Source organism: Drosophila montana, unplaced genomic scaffold (assembly GCF_035044405.1).
Source record: "Drosophila montana isolate Dmon_TW-CO22-7 unplaced genomic scaffold, ASM3504440v1 contig_3626_1, whole genome shotgun sequence".
Lineage (NCBI taxonomy): Eukaryota > Metazoa > Arthropoda > Insecta > Diptera > Drosophilidae > Drosophila > Drosophila montana.
The window spans coordinates 484130-508305 of NW_026998511.1; the positions used below are offsets into that span (position 1 = coordinate 484130).

The 24176-nt window shown below is 42.2% G+C and overlaps 2 protein-coding genes across 2 annotated transcripts; both read left to right on the forward strand.

Annotated features, from left to right (window-relative positions):
* The first annotated feature begins 461 nt into the window (after nt 1-461).
* On the forward strand, nt 462-3662 carry LOC135435550 (ecdysone-induced protein 74EF-like). Its single transcript, XM_064692674.1, has 3 exons — nt 462-686; nt 2966-3596; nt 3652-3662. The coding sequence occupies exons 1-3, from the start codon at nt 462-464 to the stop codon at nt 3660-3662; spliced, it is 867 nt and encodes a 288-aa protein (XP_064548744.1).
* LOC135435551 (homeobox protein unc-42-like) lies at nt 3627-23612 on the forward strand. The gene is made up of 6 exons (XM_064692675.1): nt 3627-4133; nt 9136-9314; nt 11298-11405; nt 21433-21609; nt 21685-21790; nt 23395-23612. The coding sequence occupies exons 1-6, from the start codon at nt 3707-3709 to the stop codon at nt 23499-23501; spliced, it is 1104 nt and encodes a 367-aa protein (XP_064548745.1). The 5' UTR covers nt 3627-3706; the 3' UTR covers nt 23502-23612.
* Nucleotides 23613-24176: the final 564 nt, after the last annotated feature.

Genomic DNA, 24176 nt, shown 5'->3' on the forward strand with positions numbered 1-24176 from the left:
TGCGTGTGTGTGTGTGTAAAGCAAGGAGATGAAATCATTTCGAGCAAGGCAGAACCCCAATGCTGAAAAAGCAATAAGATGAAAAATAAACGAGCAAATATAAGAGAACACAATAAAGAACAAACAAATGAGAAAAAAAAAGAAAATAGAAATGAAAAACAGAAAAGGAAAAAAATAATAGAAAGCTGAGGCAGCTTCAAAGCAAAAGCCGGACAGACGCGCCCACACAAGGCGAACGGGAAGGCGATGGGAAGGCGAATGGGAGCAAGGACGAGGAGGGACTGGAGGGGCTGGAGGGGCTGGGGCGGGGGGGATGAGCAGCTAAACGGCACGAAACGAGCGACAACGCTAGCGACGCTGGCGACGCGCCAAAGTCAGTTTGGCGCAGCATTTTGGGGCCTTCGGTTCTAAAGTATTGTTTTAAGGATTACAGAGAAAGCGGCGCGCAACTGCAGCGCCCAATGCCGCCCCAAAAGAAACTGCCAAAGAAATGTGGCAACAGCGCCAGCGCCGATGCCGACGCCGATGCCGATGCCGGCGACAACGTCAACGTCAACGTCAGCGCCAGGCTGCCACATTTAACGAACACTAATTCATTGCGCTGGCAGCGCAGCAACGGCAGCAGCAGCAGCAGCAGCAGCAACAACGGCCACAGACATGCTCAACTCCATTTTGCTGCGGCAGCTGTACGCTGATTGGTCAGCGCGTCTGCACTGGCTGCGCGCGCGCCAGCCAGAGCGAGACAACCATACAGTGCGCGCGCTGCAATTTGCTGTCGCCATTGCTGCTGGCTTTGCTGGGGCAAAATTTTCATTTGATGCGCGTCGCTGGCAGCGGCCACAACACATTTGCCGTGCCACATGAATTTCGCACATGAATTTTGCTGGTATGGAGTGTGTGTGTGTGTGTGTGTGACTGACTGCATAAGATTCCAATTGGAATGATGGCCGTTTTTTACAGCAACCTAATGAGCAGGCATCAGGCAGCAGGCAGGCTATCTCGCTCTAGCGCTCGCTCGCTCGCAGGCTGGCTTGGTGCTGATCGTTGCTGACAGTTTGACATGCACTGCCTGCCGCCTGTTAAACTGTGTCAAACTGTGCGTGGCGTTGTTTTATTTTGCTGTTGCTGCAATTAATTTGCGCACTTTCACTGAGCCGCAAGTTGGCAACAGCGACAAATTAGCCACAGTTGACGTTGTTGCGGCTAAAATGGAATTTCCCAAGGAAGTGTGTCAGACGTGTGTGTGCAGATGTGTGTGTGTGTGTGTGTGTTGGCACAAGTTGGAGCAGGCGAAAGAAAACTTGCCAGTCTAATAGAATAAATGTTGTTTCATTTTGTTGCGTGTGTGCGAGCGAGTGAGCAACAGCAGCAACAACAACAGCAACAACAGCGACGAGCCTTATTGGATCAACAGAAACATGGCATACATATGGACAGCTGCTCGGACACACACACATACATACACACACATACACAGGGCACCACTGACGCCGTCGCCGCCGACGTCAACGCCAACGTTAACGTCCACGTCTGGGCAACAACTAACGAAATTAACCAAGCAAGTTAAAGCGAGACAGCAGCAACAGCAACAGCAGCCGACGCGTGCGTGCGTGCGAGCGAGCGAGCGAGCGCGCGCGCCAAACGACGCTAGCACAAAATGGCGCATGCTGTCGCACTCGACACGCGCGCAGCGTTGCCAGACCAGGCGGCGGCGACGACGGCAGAGCAAGTTTCATTATTTTTCAAATTATTAGTACGACTAACGATTCGTGGTCTCTCACACACACACACACACACACACATAAACACACGCACACAGCGCTGCCAACCACCAATCGTTCGCGCGCAGCCCGCAATTGTCCCCACAAGCCAACAGCAACCCCCAGCAGCAGCAGAAGCAGCGACAGCGACGGCAGCAGCGGCAGCAGCTGAGCAGCGCAGCATCGTGCTGAGCACATGATCCTTAATTTCGTTATAATTTTGTATGTTGCCTGAAATTGTATATCATTTTAAGTTTGATCGGCCGCGAATACATACCGTTGTGCGTGCGACAACAACAACAACAGCAACAACAACAAAACAATTCACAATAGTTGCGACAATTTGGAGAGCAAATTAGCTCTATGCACATACGTATATACATACATATATATAAAAATAAAAACACCTTTGCTTATATGTGTGCGTGTGCGCTGGCTTGTTGTTGTGTTTTTTAGTGGCATTTGGTTTGGTTTCCGTATATTTTTTGTTTGTTGCTGTCGCCGTCGGCGTCGCCGCTTTTTGCTTTGGCAGCGGCAACAAACCAACAAAACCAACAGTCGCTGCAACGGCTTTAGACATAACGGTGCCACAACACGCGACGCCGCATTGTGCAACTCCAACCACAACAACAACAACAACAACAATAATAATAAAACAAAAATCAATAACAACTGCTTTCAATTTTTTTCTCCATGTGCATTGTCCGCAAAATCCAATAAGAATTTTGTATTTTTTTCAAGTGTTCAAAAGCCGTCGCCATTTGCAAAAAGTGTGCGAGTGCGAGTGTGTCTGTGTCTGTGTCTGTCTCAAGAGAGCGAAGAGCACGGCAATAATAACAAAATGCAATATTTGTGTTAAGTGCAACAACAACAACAACTGAACGAAGCTTAGCTCAAGGCTGGCCAATTAAAGACAAGCGCACGCGGCGCCAAATTCGAAAAGCCATTCACAAACTGAACGAAGCCGCAGCCAAGTCAATTGCGGCAAAACGACGCAAGAGAAACAGTAAAAAGAAAAACAAAACAAAAAAACAAATTAAAAATAAAGAAAAAGAACAAAATCGATCGTCGGTCAGCGCATAAATTGTAATTAGCAATTAAAAGAATTCAATTTTCATTTTCATCGTGAAAGTGCGCGTTCGCCGCGTTACAGCCTCCAGTTGGATTATTCAATAGATTTCTTCAAAACGTATATCGATACGCAGCGTTTTTACGCCGGCCACAAATTGGATTTCAAACATCAAAGTTGTGCCGGCGGCCCTGGTTCCGGTGGTGGCGGCGCTGCTGGAGTAGTAGGAGTCGTCGGCAACACCAGCAACAACACAAACAGTCAGCAGCAGCAACAGCAACAGCAGCAACAGCAGCAGCAGCAACAGCAGCAGCCGTTGCCAGCGAACGGCAGCAGCCACGCCCACAGTCACGCACACGCCCTAGCGGCAGCGCACGCACACCAGCTGCACGCGGTGCTGCCGCTGCAACAGCAACAGCTGCCGGCGGGCGCAGCGCCACATCAGCAGCAGCAACAACAGTTGCAGGCAACACAGCAGCAACAGCAGCAGCAACAGCAACAGCAGCAACAGCAGCAACAGCAACAACAGCAGCAGCTGTTGGGCAGCAACAGCAACGGCGTAGGCGTGATCACGCCCACATTGTTAATTGGCAACGGACCGGGCTCGTCGGGAGCAGGTCATACGATAGGCACATCAGCAGCAGCAGCCGCCGCCGCCGCCGCTGCTGCAGCGGCCGCTGCCAGCGTCGCCGTTTCGGCGGCATCTGTGGTTAGCGGCAGCAGCAACACGTCCCTGCCGCACGTGGCGCCGCACAGTTTGGGCCTGAGTCCGCAATCGAGCGCCGATTCGCAGCAGTTCAACATATTTCCGGCCATATTTAGCCGGCAGCTGAACTTTTCGGCGGCCGGCGCTTGCGGCCAGGCGGCCAAGCTGAGCATGGACGAGCTGCGTCCGAATCTGGTTGGCGGACTGCTCGGGCTGCAGCAGGGCCTGCTCGAGGATCATGCCAGCAGTATGCAGCATACGGGCGGCGGCGGCGGCAACGGCAACGGCGGCGGCGGCGGTGTACCGCAGGACACAAAATTCATGTCATTCCAGGATAATCGTCTGATGGGCATTGGCGGCGCACACGAGAATCGGCTGCTCAGTTTGGCGACATCCGTGCAGGATACACGCTCACCGATCACCACGCTGGACAAGTCCTCGTCCTCGTCGCTCAACCATCAGCGCAAATGCAGCAGCACGCCCGAGGATTTCAGCGCATTGTACTCGGGCCTGCCCACGCCCGGCATGGACTCGTCCTCGCATCATCATACGCCGGCCCATACGCCGCCCTCGCGCCTCTCCGATCACACCATCTCAGGTAAGCCTCCGGCACACAATGAGCCCTATTTGGCAGAGCTCTTAACCCCTTTTGTCCCCTCCAAGGATTATCGCCTGCTGCTGACCCGACCCAACCCGACCCTCTCCTCTCCTCTCTCCTCTCGCCTCTCGCCCTTTCAATCGGCTTAGCGCAATTGTTGTGACACCCAAAAGGCATTCAAATTACAAGCAAGAATTCAGCTGCTAACTGCCACGCCTCCTTCGAAGCTAGCCTCCTTCCAGCCACGTCCTGAATCCTTTAAGCAGCCCAGCTTTGTGCTCCATGAATATTGGATTCAATGCAACATTTCTTCACAAACAAGTCTCGCAATCCTGTTAGCTTCGGGTCGGGCGTGCTCGACGTGCAGTTACCCTGCAAGTTGCACCTATTCCTCAATCCAGCTCCTTCTATTCTTTCCTCTTTAACCTTGTTGTTTATAGTCCGATCTTGTTGAAATTTTCGTTGCTTGATTATGGCATAGAAAAGTGTGCATATACTTAGTTTAGAGATATAAATATTCCAATACGAGAGTCAATTTGTCGAGTAATGCTTAAATGACCATATCTCGAAATCGATATTTATCGATATTATACAAATAGCAAGAGTTATCGAAGAACAATTCTAACCGCATGCCACATTTGATATGGGGGAATGTTCATATCAAATTTCAAGGCTCTCTGATGTCGAAGTTTATCGAGACAGATAGACGAAGCTGGCGAGATGCACTCAGCTCGGCTACCTGATCAGCAATATATATAATTATATATATATATATATAATTTATGGAGTCACAGTTGTCTCCAGCTGCATTTCAATGGATGCAGAGCCTTTATAAATACATATATATACATATATATATATAGTGTATAGGAACAATCACGAGTTCAGACCGATTGTTGTTGATAAATTGATTGATACAAAGTTTTTACTATGTTCCTAACAATGGCATATAAATCGATTTATGATACATATATATATATATATATATATATATATATATATACTATATATGGGAACAATCGGTCATGAAACTATTTCTAAACCTTTGTTGGAAACATAGTAAACACTTTGTTCTACATATCATATGAAAACAAAAAGTTGCTCTAATAGGAACTTAATTTTTGACCGTTTCTTCCTATAGGAACGAATCTTTGTCAAGTTTAGATAAATGGATGAACTTGAATATAGAAAGTCGGCTGTTCAAACTGATCAAGAATTTATATATATATTCATATTAATATATTATATATAATAGAAGGCATCTTCTTTAGGTCTATATCTATATCTTTTCTACCTGCCTGTCTATATATCTTATGGCACGCACTTAAACTGCCGACGGCACACAAAGCTCGACAATAGGCCTCATTTATATTATAAACAAGCAAGAGGTTCTAGTCGGAAGCTCCCGTCTAGGGGATACCCTGAGCCCTCTTCCTCCAACCTGCGATAGCTATAAAATGAAAGATACTTGGTATACATTTTTATACTAATCTAGAAGCTACATGTCAAGTCTGGTGACTCTAGCTCATATTATTCGCCGAAATTACCCAAAAACAGGATTTCGATATCGATTTTTTATCGAAAACTTTGAAACGGGGCAAGTTATCGATAATCGGAAACAAGCTCGATCTGCGCATGGACTAGGAGGACCTACAGCCAAAATTTCAAGTCTCTAGCTCTTATAGGTTTCGAGATCCTTGCGTTCATACAGACGGACGGACGGACGGACGGACATGGCTAAATCGACTCGGCTGTTGATGCTGATCAAGAATATATATACTTTATCGGGTCGGAGATGCTTCCTTCTGCCTGTTACATACATTTGCACAAATACATTATACCCTTTTTATCCATTTTCAATGTGTTCAGGGTATACAAATATATAAAAGAGAGTTCGATCGATCGGAGCTATATATTGTAGATCATATCAGCATATAGACTAACTCAGGTAGTTACGCAATTTAGTTCTCTCACCAACTATTTCTGATGGCCAGCTCTGAAATATTCTCCCAAGAAATTATGAATATAATTAATCAGAAATTCGAGTCAGCATGTTCAGAAAAGTTTTCGAGTGCCCAATTTCGGAAGAGAGCGCTTTCAATTCGACCCTAGAGCGAATTTCGTTTACTTGCCAAATAGTTAAATTCGAATTTTCTTTTGAATACAGAATTTTCCAAAAAGTTTTTAAAAATTTGGTGCATCTCAAATCAAGTCCATTATTATTATAGTCCATAATATTAGTATGTAAATATGTTTCTGATATGAAACTAAAGAAAGAATTGCAAAATGCAAGCGACTAGTTTATACCCTTCATTTTCACATTGTTCTCAGAGATCAATATAACTTCTTTATGTTATAGGAATGGATTGTCCAGAGATAAGGGATATTCTAGTTTGAATCAAATTTAGGAACTCGAGAGCTATTTTCAAAAGATAAACATCCCTTCTTCTGAAATAATATTCAATTCACAGTCCTAAGATTTCCAACAGCTTTCAGCTAAAGAAAACACGATGAAAAAACTAAAACTGCAAAGTATTTAGTAAGAAGGCAGAAACTATAATTTATTCAAATGTAATATTCCTTAGCTTTAGTTCAGTTTGAAAACAGAAAATAGATTTTCCTACGGACAAATTTGATTATTATTGATTTCTCAGTCAAATTGAGATATGATATAAATTATAATATTATATTATAAATCTAATCTAGCAGTTTTAAATATTTAACAAGAAAACGTATTATATCGATAAACAGCAAATTTGCGAGCAAACTCCGTACTGAGCTGTGTAAAACGCCGCCTTGATCTGGCAACGCCGACAAGAAAGCGCTTATAATTCGCAACTGGTTAAGGCGAAAGTCCCTTAAAGGCAACTCGAGTTCAGATGGGGAAATAAGTTTGAGCGCAGATTGATATATATGTATATATATTTGAGAATTCGCAATTGATGAAGGCGAAAGTCTTTGAAGGATTAAGAGTCAAGCTTGAGTACGGCAATAGAAAGATATATAATAAAGATGAAGTCTCAATTCGAGAACTCGAGAATAGATAGATCTAGTTATTTGGAGGATCGCTTTTAAGAGAGAACAAAAGCGGATACGTGTTAGCTATTTGACCTTGTTGGGCTCAGGCCCAGCCGCAAGGTCAAGAGAGCAAACGGGAGAAAGCGCGTGAGAGGGCAATGAGACTGGCTTAACATAAGTAAATGCCACCTGCCAATGGGCGGGGTCAGTGGGCGGGGTCAATGGGGGCAAAAGGTAGCGACGAGCGCTTTGTGTGTTATTCAATTAGTGCGAAACCGGCCCCAAAAAGTGTATGCATAGTTTAAATTTTGTTAACGAGCTAAGCGCGCCAATTAAGCGCCAGGCCAGAGGTCAGAGGTCAGAGGTGAGAGGTGAGAATGGCAGCGGCTCTCATGACTTCCGGCCAAGCTCGGAGCTTGGTTTTCCCGCCTCTGCGCTCCCTACTTGCGGCCAGCTTAGCTCGCGCTGCCCTTTGACCTTTGGCCGTGTAATTTGACGCCTTTTGGCAGCCAGGCCAGGTGGCAGCCAGGCCAGGTAACAGCGGCCAGGTGGCAGCGGCCAGGTGAGAGCCAGCACGATTAATGTGGCAGAAATTTGCATAAATTATCCCATATTGCATATTCATGCGACCCGGCGACGTGACCCAAAACTCTGGACAAGGAGACGTCGTCGTCGTCGTCGTCGTCGTCGTCGTCGCGATGTCTTGTGGCCGCACTGCGGTCGCCATTGTTGTTGTTGTTGTTCTCCTCCTCCTCCTTCTCCTCCTTCTCCCCCTTCTCCATGTTGTTGGGGCATAATTATGCAACATGCGGACAGTCGCAGAGCGGGCAGGATAATCGTTTGCCGCATATTAAACGCCGGCCGTAAAGAAAACATTCAATTTGTGTTGCCTACTTTTCGCTGCAAACAAATTACCCGGCGACGCTCGCTGGAAAATGCAATTCGCATGGATTCGACTTTTTACACATTACAAAAGCAAAAAGCAGTTTTCGTGGCAGTTTGATTCCCAAGGCCAAAGAACTAATTGTAGTTGATCAAGATAAAGGAAACGAGTAGAAAAACTATAATTATTCATGTTACAATTTCTTTATTTACTTCTTCTCGCTTGCTGGTTCAACGCTCAGACATTTCCATATTGGTTTATAAGGCAAATAAAATAAGCAATTTCTGCTTGATTTGAGCTGGCGACTTCCGGCTAGCTGGTTCAACGCTCAGACATCTAGGTGTCACTGGCCCGTAAAGTGAATTAAGTGAACAAGCATTAAAATGGGAAATTTCTGCTCGATTTGAACCAGCGACTTCTAGCTTGTTGATCCACAGCCCAGACATTTCCATACAGGTTTATAAGGCAAATAAAATAAGCAATTTCTGCTTGATTTGAACTGGCGACTTCTCGCTTGCTGGTTCAACGCTCATTTAGGCATTACAGGCTTGTAAAACATATGGACTAAGCCAGCATTTAAAATTTCTGTGCGAACCAAATTAAACATTTCTGTTGGATTTGAACTGGCGACTTCTCGCTTGTAGGTACGACGCTCAAGCGTTTAGGCCATTTTAGACATGCAGGCTCTTAAAGCCAATTAAATAAACAAGCATTAAAATGAAGATTTCTGATGGATTTGAAACGGCGCTTTCTCACTTGTTAGTCCGACGCGCGCAGACATTTCGATCACAAAAGCTCAGAAAGTATATTAAACAAAAAAGAAATTTTTGTTGAATTTGAGCCGACAACTTCTCGCTTGTAGGTCCGACGCTCAGGAAAATTACACTGCGCTGCTGTTGGTGCCAATTAAAACACACTTTGTCCGACATTTTCCCCACCTCGATGTTATATTTAGTCCGAAGCCCGATCCGAAAGGAAGCTGAACTAAAAATTGTCTGCTTCCTAGCGCTTACGGCTGATCGCCAATCAGTCTGGCTGGCTGGCTGGCTGGACAAGCACTTTTATTTATAGATAATAATCATAATTGATATTTTCTTGCAGCTGAAGGTGCATTCAAGAAACTCAAGCCGGAACCCAACAGCGGCCTGTCAACGGTTTCCGCCGGCATCACATCGCCCGGAAGTGGACTCTCCTCGCTGAGTCAGCATGCCGGGCATACCCCAACCACAGCATCCTGCCCAACGCCAGCCAGACGAAGACATCGAACCACATTCACACAGGTCAGTGCCAGGATATACACAAATATATATATATATATATATATATATATGTTTATGGAGCGCATCAGCATACATTAGGGGTATTCCCTGCTGTTAACGCTACCTCTCTCTCTCGCTCTCTCTCTCTCTCTTGCTCTCTCTCTGTCTCTGTCTACCCCTCTTTTGCTGCTGCTGCTGCTGCTGCACGTAGTGAGAAATTTTAATTAGATTTCGTGAAGGTTACGCTTGTAATTAAAACTTTGGCATTTTCCAAGTTAACGACGGGCTAACAACAACAACAACAACAACAACAACAACGAGAAGAAGGTGTGTCTTCCCCCAGTTGTTGTTGTTGTTGTTGTTGTTGTTGCTAGTCTAGTTACAGCCTAAACAAGGCGATATTTAATCAAGATTAGAAATCTAATCAACAGACGCGTCCAAAGTGCAAACAAGTGTTGCAAAACGACCGCTGTAGTGCTGTAAAACAAACCGTTTTTCAAATTGAACCGTTTCCGTTTTCCAAAAAACTTTTCTTATTATCAAACAGTTGATTTGAATAAAAATCTTTAACTGAACTTAACTTAAGAAGAGCCAACCAAATATTGGACAATTTCGAGCGTAGAGCGCAAATTACATGTGTGCGTCGGACTTAATTGTCCGATTCGTTTACAATTTGCAGCTCATAAACAAGTTAATAACTGCGGAAATGAATTTCTTAGAATTAAAAGGGTCCAGTTCCCCTTTCAAAAAGCGAAATACTCTGCATCTATACACGATTATACGATATTATATAAAAGTTTCGCGTAACTTGCTTTCATAATTCACGAGCTATCCTTAAGAAACGTTTACCTCAACATCGATAAGTATCGATATTGGGCAGATAATGGGATATATCGATTAAAAGGTGATAAACTCTTGCCGCGCTTTGCATGAGATAATATATATCATATATATATCGATAATTAAATCTTGTAAATTGTCAAGTTAGTATTCTTATCCTTTATTCTATATCTATATTTGTCTTTTGGCGACCTTTCCATTTTATAAATATTTGTTAAGCTGACGCACTTCGAGCTAGGTAAACGAATGTTTATTTCTGCTCCGCCCAAACCGCCCAAAAATAAGTCGAGTATCGAAGCTTCAAGTATCGAGGTTGTCGTCATTTCAACATCGATACCACACGCTTGACCATATTTCATATCGATATATATCGACGCCAATTTTTAAATATTTGAGCTCTCGAGGGTTTAGTTAATTCAAATCAAAAGTGTTAATGAATCAAATAAATTCGTTTTAATCTATTTATTCCGATATATTTGAGCAGGTTCAATCTCCTTATTAAGGAGATATAATCAAGTTCAGGTCCTCGAGCCAGTTAAGAAATGTTCAATGCCTATTCCTATATCGATACATATATCGATACATAAGAAGCCTGTATTCACTGATTGTAGAAAAACGGCTTCACAAAGCGAACCTAAAAAGGAGTTCAAACTGTGAAGCGCAGCACTCAGTTACATAATCGTATATTAGCCTTAAAGTGTGACCAAAGTTACGAGTTCCTAGCTTCGATACTACTATCGATACTACAGCTCGTGAGAGCAGAGAGCATCGATAGCGTCCGGCTCAAACAATCGATACTTCGATAACTCTTAAGGCTATCGACAGCTCTGCGTAAGCTCCATTTGCAGCCCGTTAAGGCAGTATTATTATTATTATTGTTGGTCACTTTTCAACACTGCTCTCTAATGGAAATTCGGTGTTTGGCAGCTCTGAAAGTTGCGACAACACAATTTGCATTTCAACGCTGAAACTGAGCAATGGGAATAGAAAATGTTCTGGCTAAGTTCTGTAAGTCACGAATATTTACAAAAAAAAAACACCAAATTAAAGAGGAAGAGAGAGAGAGAGAGAGAGAGAGGAGAGGAAGGGGGGGAGAGAATGTATTTGCGTGAGTGCAGCTTATATGACAACAAATTAGCCTAATTAAAATCCGCTTAATTTCAGGAACAATTAGCTGAACTGGAAGCTGCATTCGCCAAATCGCATTACCCGGATATTTACTGTCGCGAGGAGCTGGCGCGCACGACAAAGCTAAACGAGGCCCGAATACAAGTGAGTAGCAAAACATACCCTAGAAATAACTTGAAGCGAGCATGCTCGACCGCAACACTCTCCGCCCTGCACTCAACGTGGCTCAACAATATGGAGATTTTCATCTTTTGGCAATGCAGTTTTTGCGTTTTTATTGTGTGTATCTAGCAAAGATGAAGGGTATTTCCCCGAAAAATATCAATTTTGGGTTGCCCTCAGGCAGGGTATCTAAAAATTTTCTACTTTCCTGATCTGTTTATACAGAATTTGTCCAACTCTTCTGTTGTCCGAGATATGATGTGAAAATAGACAAAGCAAGTTTATATCTATATATGATACTTATCGATTTTGGTTAGGTTTATCGATAATCATAAACAAACTTTATCGGAGAGTTGCGTCTTCAGCTAGTTTATTCTCTGAGCGAGCATGCGTTTTATCTCACGAAAGCGAAATGATTATCGATATGTATCGACACATAAAATTATCGACAGCAAGTTTTAATTAAAGTTGATAGCTTTTTAAAATCCTTAGTTAAAAATCGATATGTATCGAAATATAGTTATCGACAGGAAAATAAACATATGCCACGTTATAAGATTTAAGTCTCGTTGAAGCGTCTTCACAAATCGTAGGCTTAAAACCGATACGTATCGATTTCTCTAAAGTTATCGACAAACTTGTTCAGCGTTTATTATAGATGAAGCTACTTACAAGAAATGTATCGATAAGTTAAGTTATCGACAAAAGAGTATACAGAAAGTCTCTAAATTCGAAGCTTTTTACAAAGTTATTCGATGAAAATCGATATGTATCGTTATCGAATAAAAAGTAAACATGTGCTGTGTTCGATATACGAAAAGTTTCCACAAAATTGGAAGCTGGAAATCGATATGTATTTATATACAAATTAATCGACAACAAGGTAAACGAAAAAGTCTCTCAATTGTAAGCTGACAATCGATATGTATCGTTCAATAAAGTTATCGAGTGCCCGATAACAGGCTCAATTTGCAATTTATTGCAACAGTTGTTCAACTGAATTGGTCTTTGAGCAGTCGCATTCGCATCCGCAGCGGCGGCAATTTGTGCACTGATGCGATTTAGGTCCATTGCCACGATATATCGTACCAACCACCATCCCCTCCACCCCCCCCCCCCCTTTTTTAAGCCCACAATCCGCCGATGATCTCGGTTAGACGATTAGTGCGCGATTATTCCAATTGAATGCTTCGCTTTTGGGTGTCGCTCTAAAGTGCTCGCCGGGCGACACGACACGGCTTCAAAGCCAGGCCAGGCCAGGCCTAGTCGCCCCCCGGGGCGCTTCCCCCCGCCCCTTTGCCCCCGCCCCCGACCTGTCTGCGCTGCGACTCTGTTGCGCTTTCAAGTGCGCCGCGGTAATAATTAATTTATAGTTTTTATCATGACTCGCGAAACAAGTGAGTGCAGCGGGTGGCGCCGCCTGTGGTTAGGGTAGCATGTTTCTCGAGCTCGATTCAGCAACGCCCCGCCCCCATTCCGCCACCCTCCCCCACCCCTCCCCCCCTGTCCGTAGCAGGGCTAAAAGTGGTGCTGAGAGCGCATTTCGTTTGCGCCATTTGAGGTGTAGAATTACATGTCACAAAGGCGGCTAAAAATCACAGATTTTACCAGCAAGATTTCCAGCTGAAAGAGAACTGGCTAAGTGGAACACACACACACACACACACACACACACACACACACACACACACACACACACACACACACACACACACACACACACACACACACACACACATGCTTGCCTGTTAACTATGAGTGCATTTTTAGCCATGGCTTGTTCATGACGCCGCGTAAAAGTTGCAAAAGTGCAATATTTTGAAGTGTTGTAAAATGTTAGATAAAAAGACTTTTTGAGCCCCTAACACATTCAAAATGGCTTGAAGAGGCAAATGACAGCATCTGCGACCAAATAAAGTATATATATATTGTAAAACGTGAAGATTAATGTAAACTTTTGCAAGTCAACAAAAGTCAAGCTGCAACATCCAGTGTTGTAAAGCAATTGTAGTATAAGCTATATGTAAGTAAGTTGAGCACTCAAAAAGAAGAAGAAGAGAACACGAGGTGGCGAGAAAATAAAGAAAATTACAATATTCTTGAGGTGGACGAGGAGCGATAAATATGAGCTATATGTTCTCTTAAAACCAACATTCGCTTACAATTTCAGTATATCGATAAATATCGATTCTGCGAGCTGTTTATTTAAGCTTAGCTCGCGAATCGAAAGATCTAGATGCAGCAAATTTGCTGTGTGGGTTCTTGTTTAGTAAATACGTGTGAAGAATCTTTCACATATTGAATAACTCCTTCTACTGGAAGAAAACGCATTTGAAAAGTTAGAGCCTTGCGCTTTGGTATCTACGCACTTTTATGGGCCATAAACAAGTCCTGCGAATTTCATAAAGATCGGACTGTGAACAGCCAAGTTAACTGAGATTGCATTTTCCATATAAGATCTGGACAGAAGCGAGGAGGAAGCAAAGCTGCTTAAAGCTCAAAGCTCTTCTCATAATTCCAGCCTAAAGCTCCATCCAGATATAATCGCATGAACAGCTTTAAAGTGCTTTTGTGGGAGAGAGAGAGCTCTAGAGAGTTGTGAGTTGCCATGTGACAATGTATATCTCCATATATAGCTTGATCTGATAATTATGTGCGCAGAACAAACAACTGATTGAAATGTTAACAATCTAAATCTGAATCGGATGAGGGGGTGAGGGGTTGCGGGGTTGCGGGGTTGATTGAGAGGGATAAACTTAAAAGTGATGCGGAATCAGGACATTTGTTGGCGATCAAATGACAGGCAAATGCCGGGCTATTAGCACAGCATAAACCATATTTTTCTACAAATGTTCAAATATTTACACACGCCAACCCTTGTCGTGGACTCGAACTGGCTGCCTGCCGCGACCGCAACCCTCTAATAGACGGGCGAGAGACAGAGACAGGTTTTCCTTTGCCGTAATTTGACGAGTGCGCTTACAACTTGACTCTGGCACTCACTTAACAACAACAACAAGAACAACCATGTCTACTTCATAATTTGTCAGCTGGTGTTGACGAAATTTGTTGCCCAGCCGAGGGGGATTGGCCAAAAAGGCGTTGCCAGCCACATCTGGTTGGAAAATCGCATCGCGATTCATTTTCTGCTGCTCAACTCGACATTCGGATGCGTCGGGCGCGATTTTCATGTCCCAATTTGGCTTTTTGGCCGCCTTCCTTCAATTCGGACGGGAGCTTCGCTAAGAACTAACAAGTAAGTGCTTCTAGTCGGGAGCTGCCGACTAGGGGTACCCTCTTCCTCCAACAGGCGATAGGCGATATAAAATGAAAGATACTTGATATATATATATACTATTCTAGAAGCTACATGTCAAGTTTGGTTAGTCTAGCTCATATTATTTGCCGAAATTGCTCAAAAAACATGATTTCGATATCGATTTTTATCGATTACTTGGAAACGGGGCAAGTTATCGATAATCGGAAACAAACTCGATCTGCGCGGGCACTAGGAGGACCTACAGCTGAAATTTCAAGTCTCTAGCTCTTATAGGTTTCGAGATCCTTGCGTTCATACAGACGGACGGACAGACGGACGGACAGACGGACGGACGGACGGACATGGCTAAATCGACTCGGCTGCTGATGCTGATCAAGAATATATATACTTTATGTGGTCGGAGATGCTTCCTTCTGCCTGTTACATACATTTGCACAAATACATTCTACCCTCTTAACCCATTTTCAATGGGTTCAGGATATAAAAAGCAGTCTCAGTTAACTTGGCTGTTCACAGTCCGATCTTTATGAAATTCGCAGTACTTGTATATGGCCCATAAAAGTGCGTAGATACCAAAGCGCAAGGCTCTAACTTTTCAGTAGAAGGAGTTATTCAAAAGGTGAAAGATTCTTTAGATGTATTTACTAAACAAGAATCCACACAGCAAATTTGCTGCATCTAGATCTTTCGATTCGCGAGCTAAGCTTAAATAAACAGCTCGCAGAATCGATATTCATCGCTAGAATCGTAGAAAAACAATGCCTCAGCTCGTAAATATATTTATGTTTAATGGGATTGCAGATGCGGCCTTCTGTCTGTTGCTAATTGCATTTGCAGCAAAAACATTGTCCTTTTTTTTCTGTTTTGCTTACCCATTTTCAATGGGGCCTGGGCACAAAAAATGATTAACATTCACGCATTTACCCAATAATCAAATTATGGAGGCCCGATAAAAACGTTTCATATGCAGGCGATATATAATATGGCATGCGTGTAAACAAAGCCATTCGTCGGAGCAAGGGACGGGGGGGGGGGGGAGAGAGAGGGGATAGGGGGGGGGGGATAGGGGGGATAGGAAAATGTCATCTCAAATGTCTGTTTATTGCGTTTTTTTGTTATCGTTTAATCGATTCGGCAAATGGGAAATGTGAAACGTGACTTTTGCATTAAAAACCCAACTGCATTTCAATTAGCTGTAAACAGTTGTTTTTCTTTTTTTCCCAATTGATGTTTATAAAACAATAGCTACTTTTTTATCAGCTGCGATGCGAATTAAATGTGCTTCAGCTCGTTTCGCCAATTACACAAATGCATTGCGAGAGCGCGCCAATAAGTAGGCAATAAATATTATCAATTCGAGTTCTTATGACATTTCCAATTGTTGTCCAATTAGAGTGCAATATTAAAGAGTTAAACAAAGGGAAGATGTGAGAATTACAAGCCAGAATCAATTGTTGAGAAATACTTCAAAGTTAAACAAAAGGAAGGCAAATGTGAAGTCTTCGCACTGCTTTAACTGGTTGAGAATTATAAGCCAGAATCAATTGTTGTCCAAGTGGAGAGCAATACTTAAGAGTTAAGCAAGAGGAAGGCCTGTGAAATATTCGCCTTGTGCCCTTCGCACTGCTTTAACTGGTTGAGAATTACAAGCCAGAATCAACTGTTGTCCAATTAAAGAGCAATATTTAAGAGTTAAACAAAGGGAAGGTATGAGAACTACAAGCCAGAATCAATTGTTGAGAAATACTTAAAAGTTAAACAAAAGGAAGGCATATGTGAAGTCTTCGCGCTGCTTTAACTGGTTGAGAATTACAAGCCAGAATCAACTGTTGTCCAATTAGAGAGCAATACTTAAGAGTTAAACAAAGGGAAGATGCGAGAATTACAAGCCAGAATCAATTGTTGTCCAATTGGAGAGCAATACTTAATTAAGAGTTAAACAAAGGCAAGGCATGTGTGAAGTCTTCGCCTTGTGCCATTCGCGCTGCTTTAACTGGTTGAGAATTATAAGCCAGAATCAATTGTTGTCCAATTAGAGAGCAATATTTAAGAGTTAAACAAAGGGAAGGTATGAGAACTACAAGCCAGAATCAATTGAAGAGAAATGCTTAGAAGTTAAACAAAAGGAAGGCAAATGTGAAATCCTTCGCACTGCTTTAACTGGTTGAGAATTACAAGCCAGAATCAATTGTTGTCCAATTAGAGAGCAATACTTAAGAGTTAAGCAAGAGGAAGGCCTGTGAAATCTTCGCCTTGTGCTCTTCGCGCTGCTTTAACTCGTTGAGAATTACAAGCCAGAATCAATTGTTGTCCAATTGGAGAGCAATATTTAAGAGTTAAACAAAGGGAAGATATGAGAATTATAAGCCAGAATCAATTGTTGTCCAATAAGAGAGCAATACTTAAGAGTTAAGCAAGAGGAAGGCCTGTGAAATCTTCGCCTTGTGCTCTTCGCGCTGCTTTAACTGGTTGAGAATTACAAGCCAGAATCAATTGTTGTCCAATAAGAGTGCAATATTTAAGAGTTAAACAAAGGGAAGATATGAGAATTACAAGCCAGAATCAATTGTTGAGAAATACTTAAAAGTTAAACAAGAGGAAGGCATATGTGAAGTCTTCGCACTGCTTTAACTGGTTGAGAATTACAAGCCAGAATCAATTGTTGTCCAATAAGAGTGCAATATTTAAGAGTAAAACAAAGGGAAGATATGAGAATTACAAGCCATAATCAATTGAAGAGAAATGCTTAAAAGTTAAACAAAGAAAGGCAAATGTGAAGTCCTTCGCACTGCTTTAACTTGTTGAGAATTACAAGCCAGAATCAATTGTTGTCCAATTAGAGAGCAATACTTAAGAGTTAAGCAAAGGGAAGGCCTGAGAAATATAAGCCAGAATCAATTGAAGAGAAATACTTAAAAGTTAAACAAAAGGAAGGCAAATGTGAAATCCTTCGCACTGCTTTAACTGGTTGAGAATTACAAGCCAGAATTGATATTCTGTCTGCTGCACTCCGTTAATTGTGTTTAGCGCTTGACGAGCTTTAGAGTTTATGAATTGAATAGAAACTGAGTTCATTTGAAAAAGCTTTTTTTGAATATTAACTCGCTCTGTTTATAGATAAAGAGATTAATATTGCGATACTTTCTTTGAGCAATATATATAATATAAAATATAAAAAAGATGATTAAGATGATTAAAGAGTTTTTGATGAATGGGCGTTTCTTTGTGTACAACAATTAATAAAAAGTCTCCCAATTCAATTGATAGCAAAAATTGTCAAATCTACGACTGAAAATTAGACTAGAAACCGATTAAAAATAATGACAAGAAATGATATTAAAAACTCTTGTAGACATAAGGCTGATTTTGTTCGAGATTTTATGACAATTGGCAAAGTTTTCCACGCATCTATGACGCATTTGTCAAGCGTTTCTCTATTTCTATAGAACCCTATGATATAGTATTCTGATTTTGTTAAGACTTGTCCAAGGAATAGGGTGAAAGTTATTTGCATAAGCTGAAGAACTGTAGAGAACCTTTTGCGGGATTCCGATTCCTTCGGAGGAGATTTGTAACTAGGCCAAGGACAGATCAGATAGATATGATAATCTATCTCTATCTATTCCCACTGATCAGATATATATATATATGATCAGGAATATATGAATGTTCTGCCTATGGCTATATACACTCAGCTATTGCTGCTGATCACGAATATATATAATATGTTCAATTTATGGGCTCGCAGATGTCGCCTTCTCTCTCTCGCTCTCTCGCTCTCTCTCTCTCTCTCTCACTCTCTCGCTCTCTCACTCTTGAGTGAGCAAGTTTAATGCCAGCTCAAGTGAAATGGATTCCAATTGGACTCCAATTGGCAAGCGCCTATTATGATAGCTGATGTCTGATAGGAGTTAGTTTGGCTGCCGTTTTGTAGGTCAACGCACCGCAGACATTGCCAAAAGTTCAGCTAACTCTAAAGCAACAACAACAACAACAACAACAACAGCAACAACAACAACAACAATAAAACCTAAACGTTGTTGAATTGAAAAAACCAAAGCACACAAAACATTGCACTGAACGTTATGCGGGTCAAAATTTGATTAAATGTTGAAAGTAAATTCAATTTGAATACGTTTAATTTTCATATTTCCGTCGCGGCAACAACAACATGTGCGAGTGTGTGTGTGCGAGTGTGTGCGTGCGAGTGTGTGTGTGTGTGTATTTCTGATGCATGGTTATTTGTAGTTATAATTTACATTTATCTAATTAAGCTGCGCTGCCTGCCAATTTTTTAGATTAGCCACAGAAATGAGAAGCATTCAAAAAACATGTGAAAACAACAAAAAATGATAACTCTTTTTTAGGAATACTTTCCAATTTGTTTTGCATAACTAATTAGAGCATATACCGAAAAAAAACTAACAATCAAATTCACGTTCATATACTTGAACACATTTTGGGCAAATTTTTGAATGCTCAAATTAAGCTGCGAGCAACTTTATTCAAAACTTTCTTTGCAAAAAGCTGCAAATCGTTGAGAAAACAAATTCAAATTAAAGAGATCGTAAAACAAATGAAAAACATTTTTTATCAAATCTCAATGGTTACAAAAATTAACGACATTTTTTTACTAAGCCTCAAGATGGTCGAACAAATTTGGTAAACTATTTTATTGGTAACAAAAAATTCAAAACATTTTTTTAATTAGCCTCAAGATGCTAGAAATGGTTGGAAAAATTTTTTTTAAGTAATAACAATTTTTAATATTTTTTTTATATTTATTTCTAAGCCTCAAGACGGCAAACAAAAATAAGAACAACAACATTTTATTACTAATAAGTTGACAACAAATTTAAAACATTTTCTTCTTACTAAGCCTTAATGGTAAAATAATTATAATATATTTCTACTAAGCCTCAAGATGCCAAAAAAAAAGAAGTACAAAAAAAAAACATATTTTACTAAGCCTCAAGATGGTAGAAAAATTGAAAAGCATTTTTTTTTGGCCAAGCCTTCAGACGGTTATAAAAATTTGAAAGCATTTTTCACCAAACAAATGTAAAAACATTTATTTACAAAAAATTCTCACAGTTCAAATTTCATAAACATGGCATTTTTTTTTGCATCTTATGGGAAAATCTCATATCTGAAAATCGATCAAAATCTATTTGATTCTCTCTCTCTCTCTCTCTCTCTCTCTATATATCAATTGGAAAATATGCATTATGCCGTTTACTTTTCTTAGGGTATAACAAAGTTCGGCGCTCGATTTTACAAATTTGTTGTTGCCTTTTTTTTGTTGTTTTTTCTTTTTATCCATTTTTATTTTTGCCATTTTATTTTCGTGTATGTGTATCTATTTTATGGCTGTGTGTGTGTGTGTGTGTGCCATCAAATGGATCCTTAATTGAGTTACTCCGCCCACACACACACACACACACGCACACACACACACGCGCACACACGCGCACACACTAGCTCACCAGACAGACAGACAGTCGGACCAGTTTCAACCCTCCAACAAACAGCTCTGGCTCATGGTTAAGAGCATTTTTTACAGGCGCACACACACACACACACACACACACACACACAAACATGCTGGGCTGGCATTTTTATGCTGGCAGCCAACCAAATGAAACCGAACGAGCCATCAAGTGGGCACACAAAACAACCCCCAAAGCGGGTGAGGGCAGGGCGGGGGCAGCCAGGCAGCCAGGCAGACAGTCAGGCAAGCTTGTATTTTTCATTAAAACCAACACACACACACACAGACACACACACACAGACACACACAGACACATAGTCATGGACAAAGATAATAATAATGATAAAATAAATACAAGAAAAATGCCAAAGACGTCCAAGAAGACGACAGGCAAGAAACCCAACAACAACCGCCCGCAACCACCATCTGCACACATACACGCACACACACACACACTTGCAGCCCCCCCCCCTCCCTCTCCCCCCCACCCTCCACCCCTTGTCTGTGCCCGCCATTACAGGCGCTACGTTTCGTCTTGTAAGCAACTCAAAGCAAGCTGAGCGCAGCTTTCAAAATGTCGGAAATTTTTACACAACCCAACTCAGGCAACCGGCCCACCCTTCCCCTCCCCCTCCACGCACCCACCCGCTTGTTGTCTATGCCAAGGCGCGGGCTTTCATCTTGGCAATTTCTTTTCGCCCACCTCGCCCTCGCACTCGCCCGGTCGCAATCGTGAGGACCATCTTTAATAATGTCTAAGCAGAACCCAACCAACCTCGCCAAGCAGCCCCCCCCCCCCCCTCCCTCCATCCCTCTCTCCACACTCCACCCGTTGGGCGCTTACAAACAGCGTCGTCAACTTATTTTCAATTTCAATTTTGTAGATTTTTTCACTCATAAGACGAGGACAGACAACGCCCCCAGTCTTAGGAGAAATGCCTGGGCGCGTGTGGGGGGCGGGGTGGGGCGAGGGCTTTGCCATGTTTTTTGCCATTTGGCTTTGCCTTTTTTTTTTTTTTTTGCCATCATCCGCTTTTCGTTTTAAATTCGTTTTTTTCCTTTGCACTCTGTTTTCTGCCGCTTCCTGCGCACAGCGTTGCCCAAGTGCTGCGGCAGGCGTTTGGTTAATTTCGAAAACAACTTAAAGGTCCGGCAACGCTTTAATTGCCGCTTTACATTGCATTCTTTCATTACCATTTTTTCGTCACTCAAACGTTTTGTTGTTGCTTTTGTTGCAGGTTTGGTTTCAGAATCGACGCGCCAAATACCGCAAGCAGGAGAAGCAGCTGCAAAAGGCATTGGCACCATCTGTGATCCCGTCGTGCAACGGCATGATGCGGAACATTCAAGGCTATAGCGTGTCCCGCGGCTATCAGCCGTATCCACACCACAACACCATGAACCGTTATCCCCAGGTAAGGCACACACACACACACGGGCACACACACACACACGCGCACAGACTCTTAACTTATGTGTAACACTTGCAGGATCTGTTCCAAATGGGCGCCTCCTCCTATCCGGGCATGACGCAGCCATTTTCAATGGCGCACAGCACGAATATGGGCTCCGTGGGCGTGCGTCAGGACTCGATGGGTAAGTTCGACAACAACAACAACGACAACAACAACAACTATCGATAGCTACTCGAATTGGCAGGCATTACTCACGTTTGTCCGTCTTTTTGCTCTCTCACATCTCACATCTATCTTCTTTGCTTTTTTGCACTTGCTTTCTTGCGATCTTCTTTGCGCTGCGTCAACGTCCTGGCCCGTCGCTGGTCGCCAACTAATTAAAAACGTTTGACATCTGTTTTGGCCTTTTTTAGCTGCGAGCACCGATCGCCCGCTGCCAGCTTTCACTCTCGAGCGCGCGCGCGCGCGCTCCTCTCTTCTTCGGGCGGCCGAGCAGAGCTTTGGCTCTCTCGGCTTGAGCTCGGCTTGAGCATGCGCACTGAGCCTAGCACCTCGACAAGGTCGCGCCCGGCATTCTGCGCTGTGACGTCACAATTCTTTCGCAAAGCCTTAAATGGTTGCCACTCTTTATTTTCGGTGTGCAATTTTCGAGCTGTTTACAAACTGTGGCCATATTTGTTTTGGAAATTATTCGATCTCGCTCTTTCAACTAATCTCAGTTCTGTGTTGTTTAGCTTATTTTTTAAAGCTATGAATCCGGGAGAACGTGATGTCTTATAAAAGCTGCGTTTACCTTCGCTAATTTCGATAATGCACATGAAGAGTCGCAAAAGCTTAGCGCGCTCTCTCTCTCGCCCCCTCTCTCTTTTGAAGAAGCATTGCTCTTCGAGTACAATCATATTTAAGGGATATTACAGATAATAGCAGAGAGTCCTCCAAGTTAGCGATTTGCATGTAAATGAGCTCAAATTCCATTGATGACAAAGAGAACTTCATGGGAAAACCGCATAGGCAGCTACTTATATAGTTGATATTATTTAAACATTTAGCTGGTAAATAAATCAATTACGAATATTATGGCAAGTTGTAAGTAAATTTTCCGTTCGAATGCGGCTCCATTAATCCGAGTCGTTTGTCTGAGGTTCGATTTTTTGTTTATTGAACGCATACTGAAAGACGCCGTCGCGCCGTCAGAGAGAGAGAGAGAGAGCGAGAGAGGGAGAGAGAGCGAGAGAGGGAAGGTGTTTCAAATGGAGCCGTAAACAAAACCGAAAGATAAGCAACTACTTAGCGTAAATACGTTTAGATATACATATACATATACATATATGTATATAAATATAATACTTGCATTTATATGCGCACATATGGAATGTTTGCGTTTGCGGGGTTGACTACTTGACCGGATATTATGAGAGGGCGAGAGGGAGACAGATAGAGAGGGGAGCAGAGAAATAAGCAAGGCGACAACGAATCAGCAAATGAATTTCCGGCCAAGCACATTTCAAGGAGCCCCCCCCCCCCCCCCCCACCAAAAAAAAAAAAAAAAAAAACATATACATAAAACGAAGCGAAGACAAATTTCTCAAGTCGCATGTCCAGTTAGGCGAGCATCCTGTCCTCTGTCCTGTGTCCTGTCGCCTGTTTTTCGTTTAGGTAGCGGAAATCTTAGGTAATCATGAATATGCATAAAGAACTGTTGATTCAATCGACACCTGAGCTAATCTCTAATCAAATCTAATTCGCATTTCTTTTCCATTTCTCTCTCTCTCTCTGTTTTGGCAGGCATGTCGCCGGAGGACGAATGGTATAACAAAAGCCTATCCGCATTGCGCATGAATAGCTCGCATCATCCGAACTTATCGGCGCCGATGCTGCAATATCAAACATAATCAAAAACCTTTGACGACTTCTTTTAAAAGATCACAATCCCAATTTTGGCCATTGGATTGCGATCATTTAAGAGCGAGTGCGTCAAATGGGCAGCAACTATACACATATATATATAGACATATATACATATATATATACATATATATATATAAAGAATATATAGAGTAGCACCTAAATACGTATAGAGCACATGCATATGTATATGTATATGTGTGTGTGTATATACATATAGGTAGGCATAGCTATAAATCTCTGTCTGTATGTACTTAGAACTATTTCATGTCAAGTAGCTGTGTGCGTGTGTGTGTGTGTGTGTGTGTGTGTGTGTGCGCTGAAATACCTAAGCTATTGAATGTCGTACTCGAATTTATGTGGGCGTAACGTATACCTAAACATATATATAAATATATAAATATATATATATATATATAAAATGTACTTGTAAGACTGTTGATATTTTGTCTGTGTAATTCTTTTTTTTTTTTTTTTTTTTTAGGGGAATATTGTCATAGCCCCTAAAGATAAACAAATCGTATTTAAGCATATATTGTAATAGGCAACTAGTCGTAGTTACTAAGCCAAACTGTGTATTGAGATTTTAGCGTGACATTATAATTGAACAAAGAAAACGAATAAGATAATGAAAAACCAAAGAAAAAATGAAATTATTGTAT

What these genes read in the sequence shown, in the direction of transcription:
- LOC135435550 (XM_064692674.1), top strand. Translation starts at nt 462, where the DNA reads ATGCCGCCCCAAAAGAAACTGCCAAAGAAATGTGGCAACAGCGCCAGC. An exon ending in TCCATTTTGCTGCGGCAGCT is followed by an intron (nt 687 to 2,965) that starts GTACGCTGATTG and finishes ATCGATACGCAG; the next exon opens with CGTTTTTACGCCGGCCACAA.
- LOC135435551 (XM_064692675.1), top strand. Translation starts at nt 3,707, where the DNA reads ATGGACGAGCTGCGTCCGAATCTGGTTGGCGGACTGCTCGGGCTGCAG. An exon ending in ATCGAACCACATTCACACAG is followed by an intron (nt 9,315 to 11,297) that starts GTCAGTGCCAGG and finishes GCTTAATTTCAG; the next exon opens with GAACAATTAGCTGAACTGGA. An exon ending in CCATGAACCGTTATCCCCAG is followed by an intron (nt 21,610 to 21,684) that starts GTAAGGCACACA and finishes TAACACTTGCAG; the next exon opens with GATCTGTTCCAAATGGGCGC.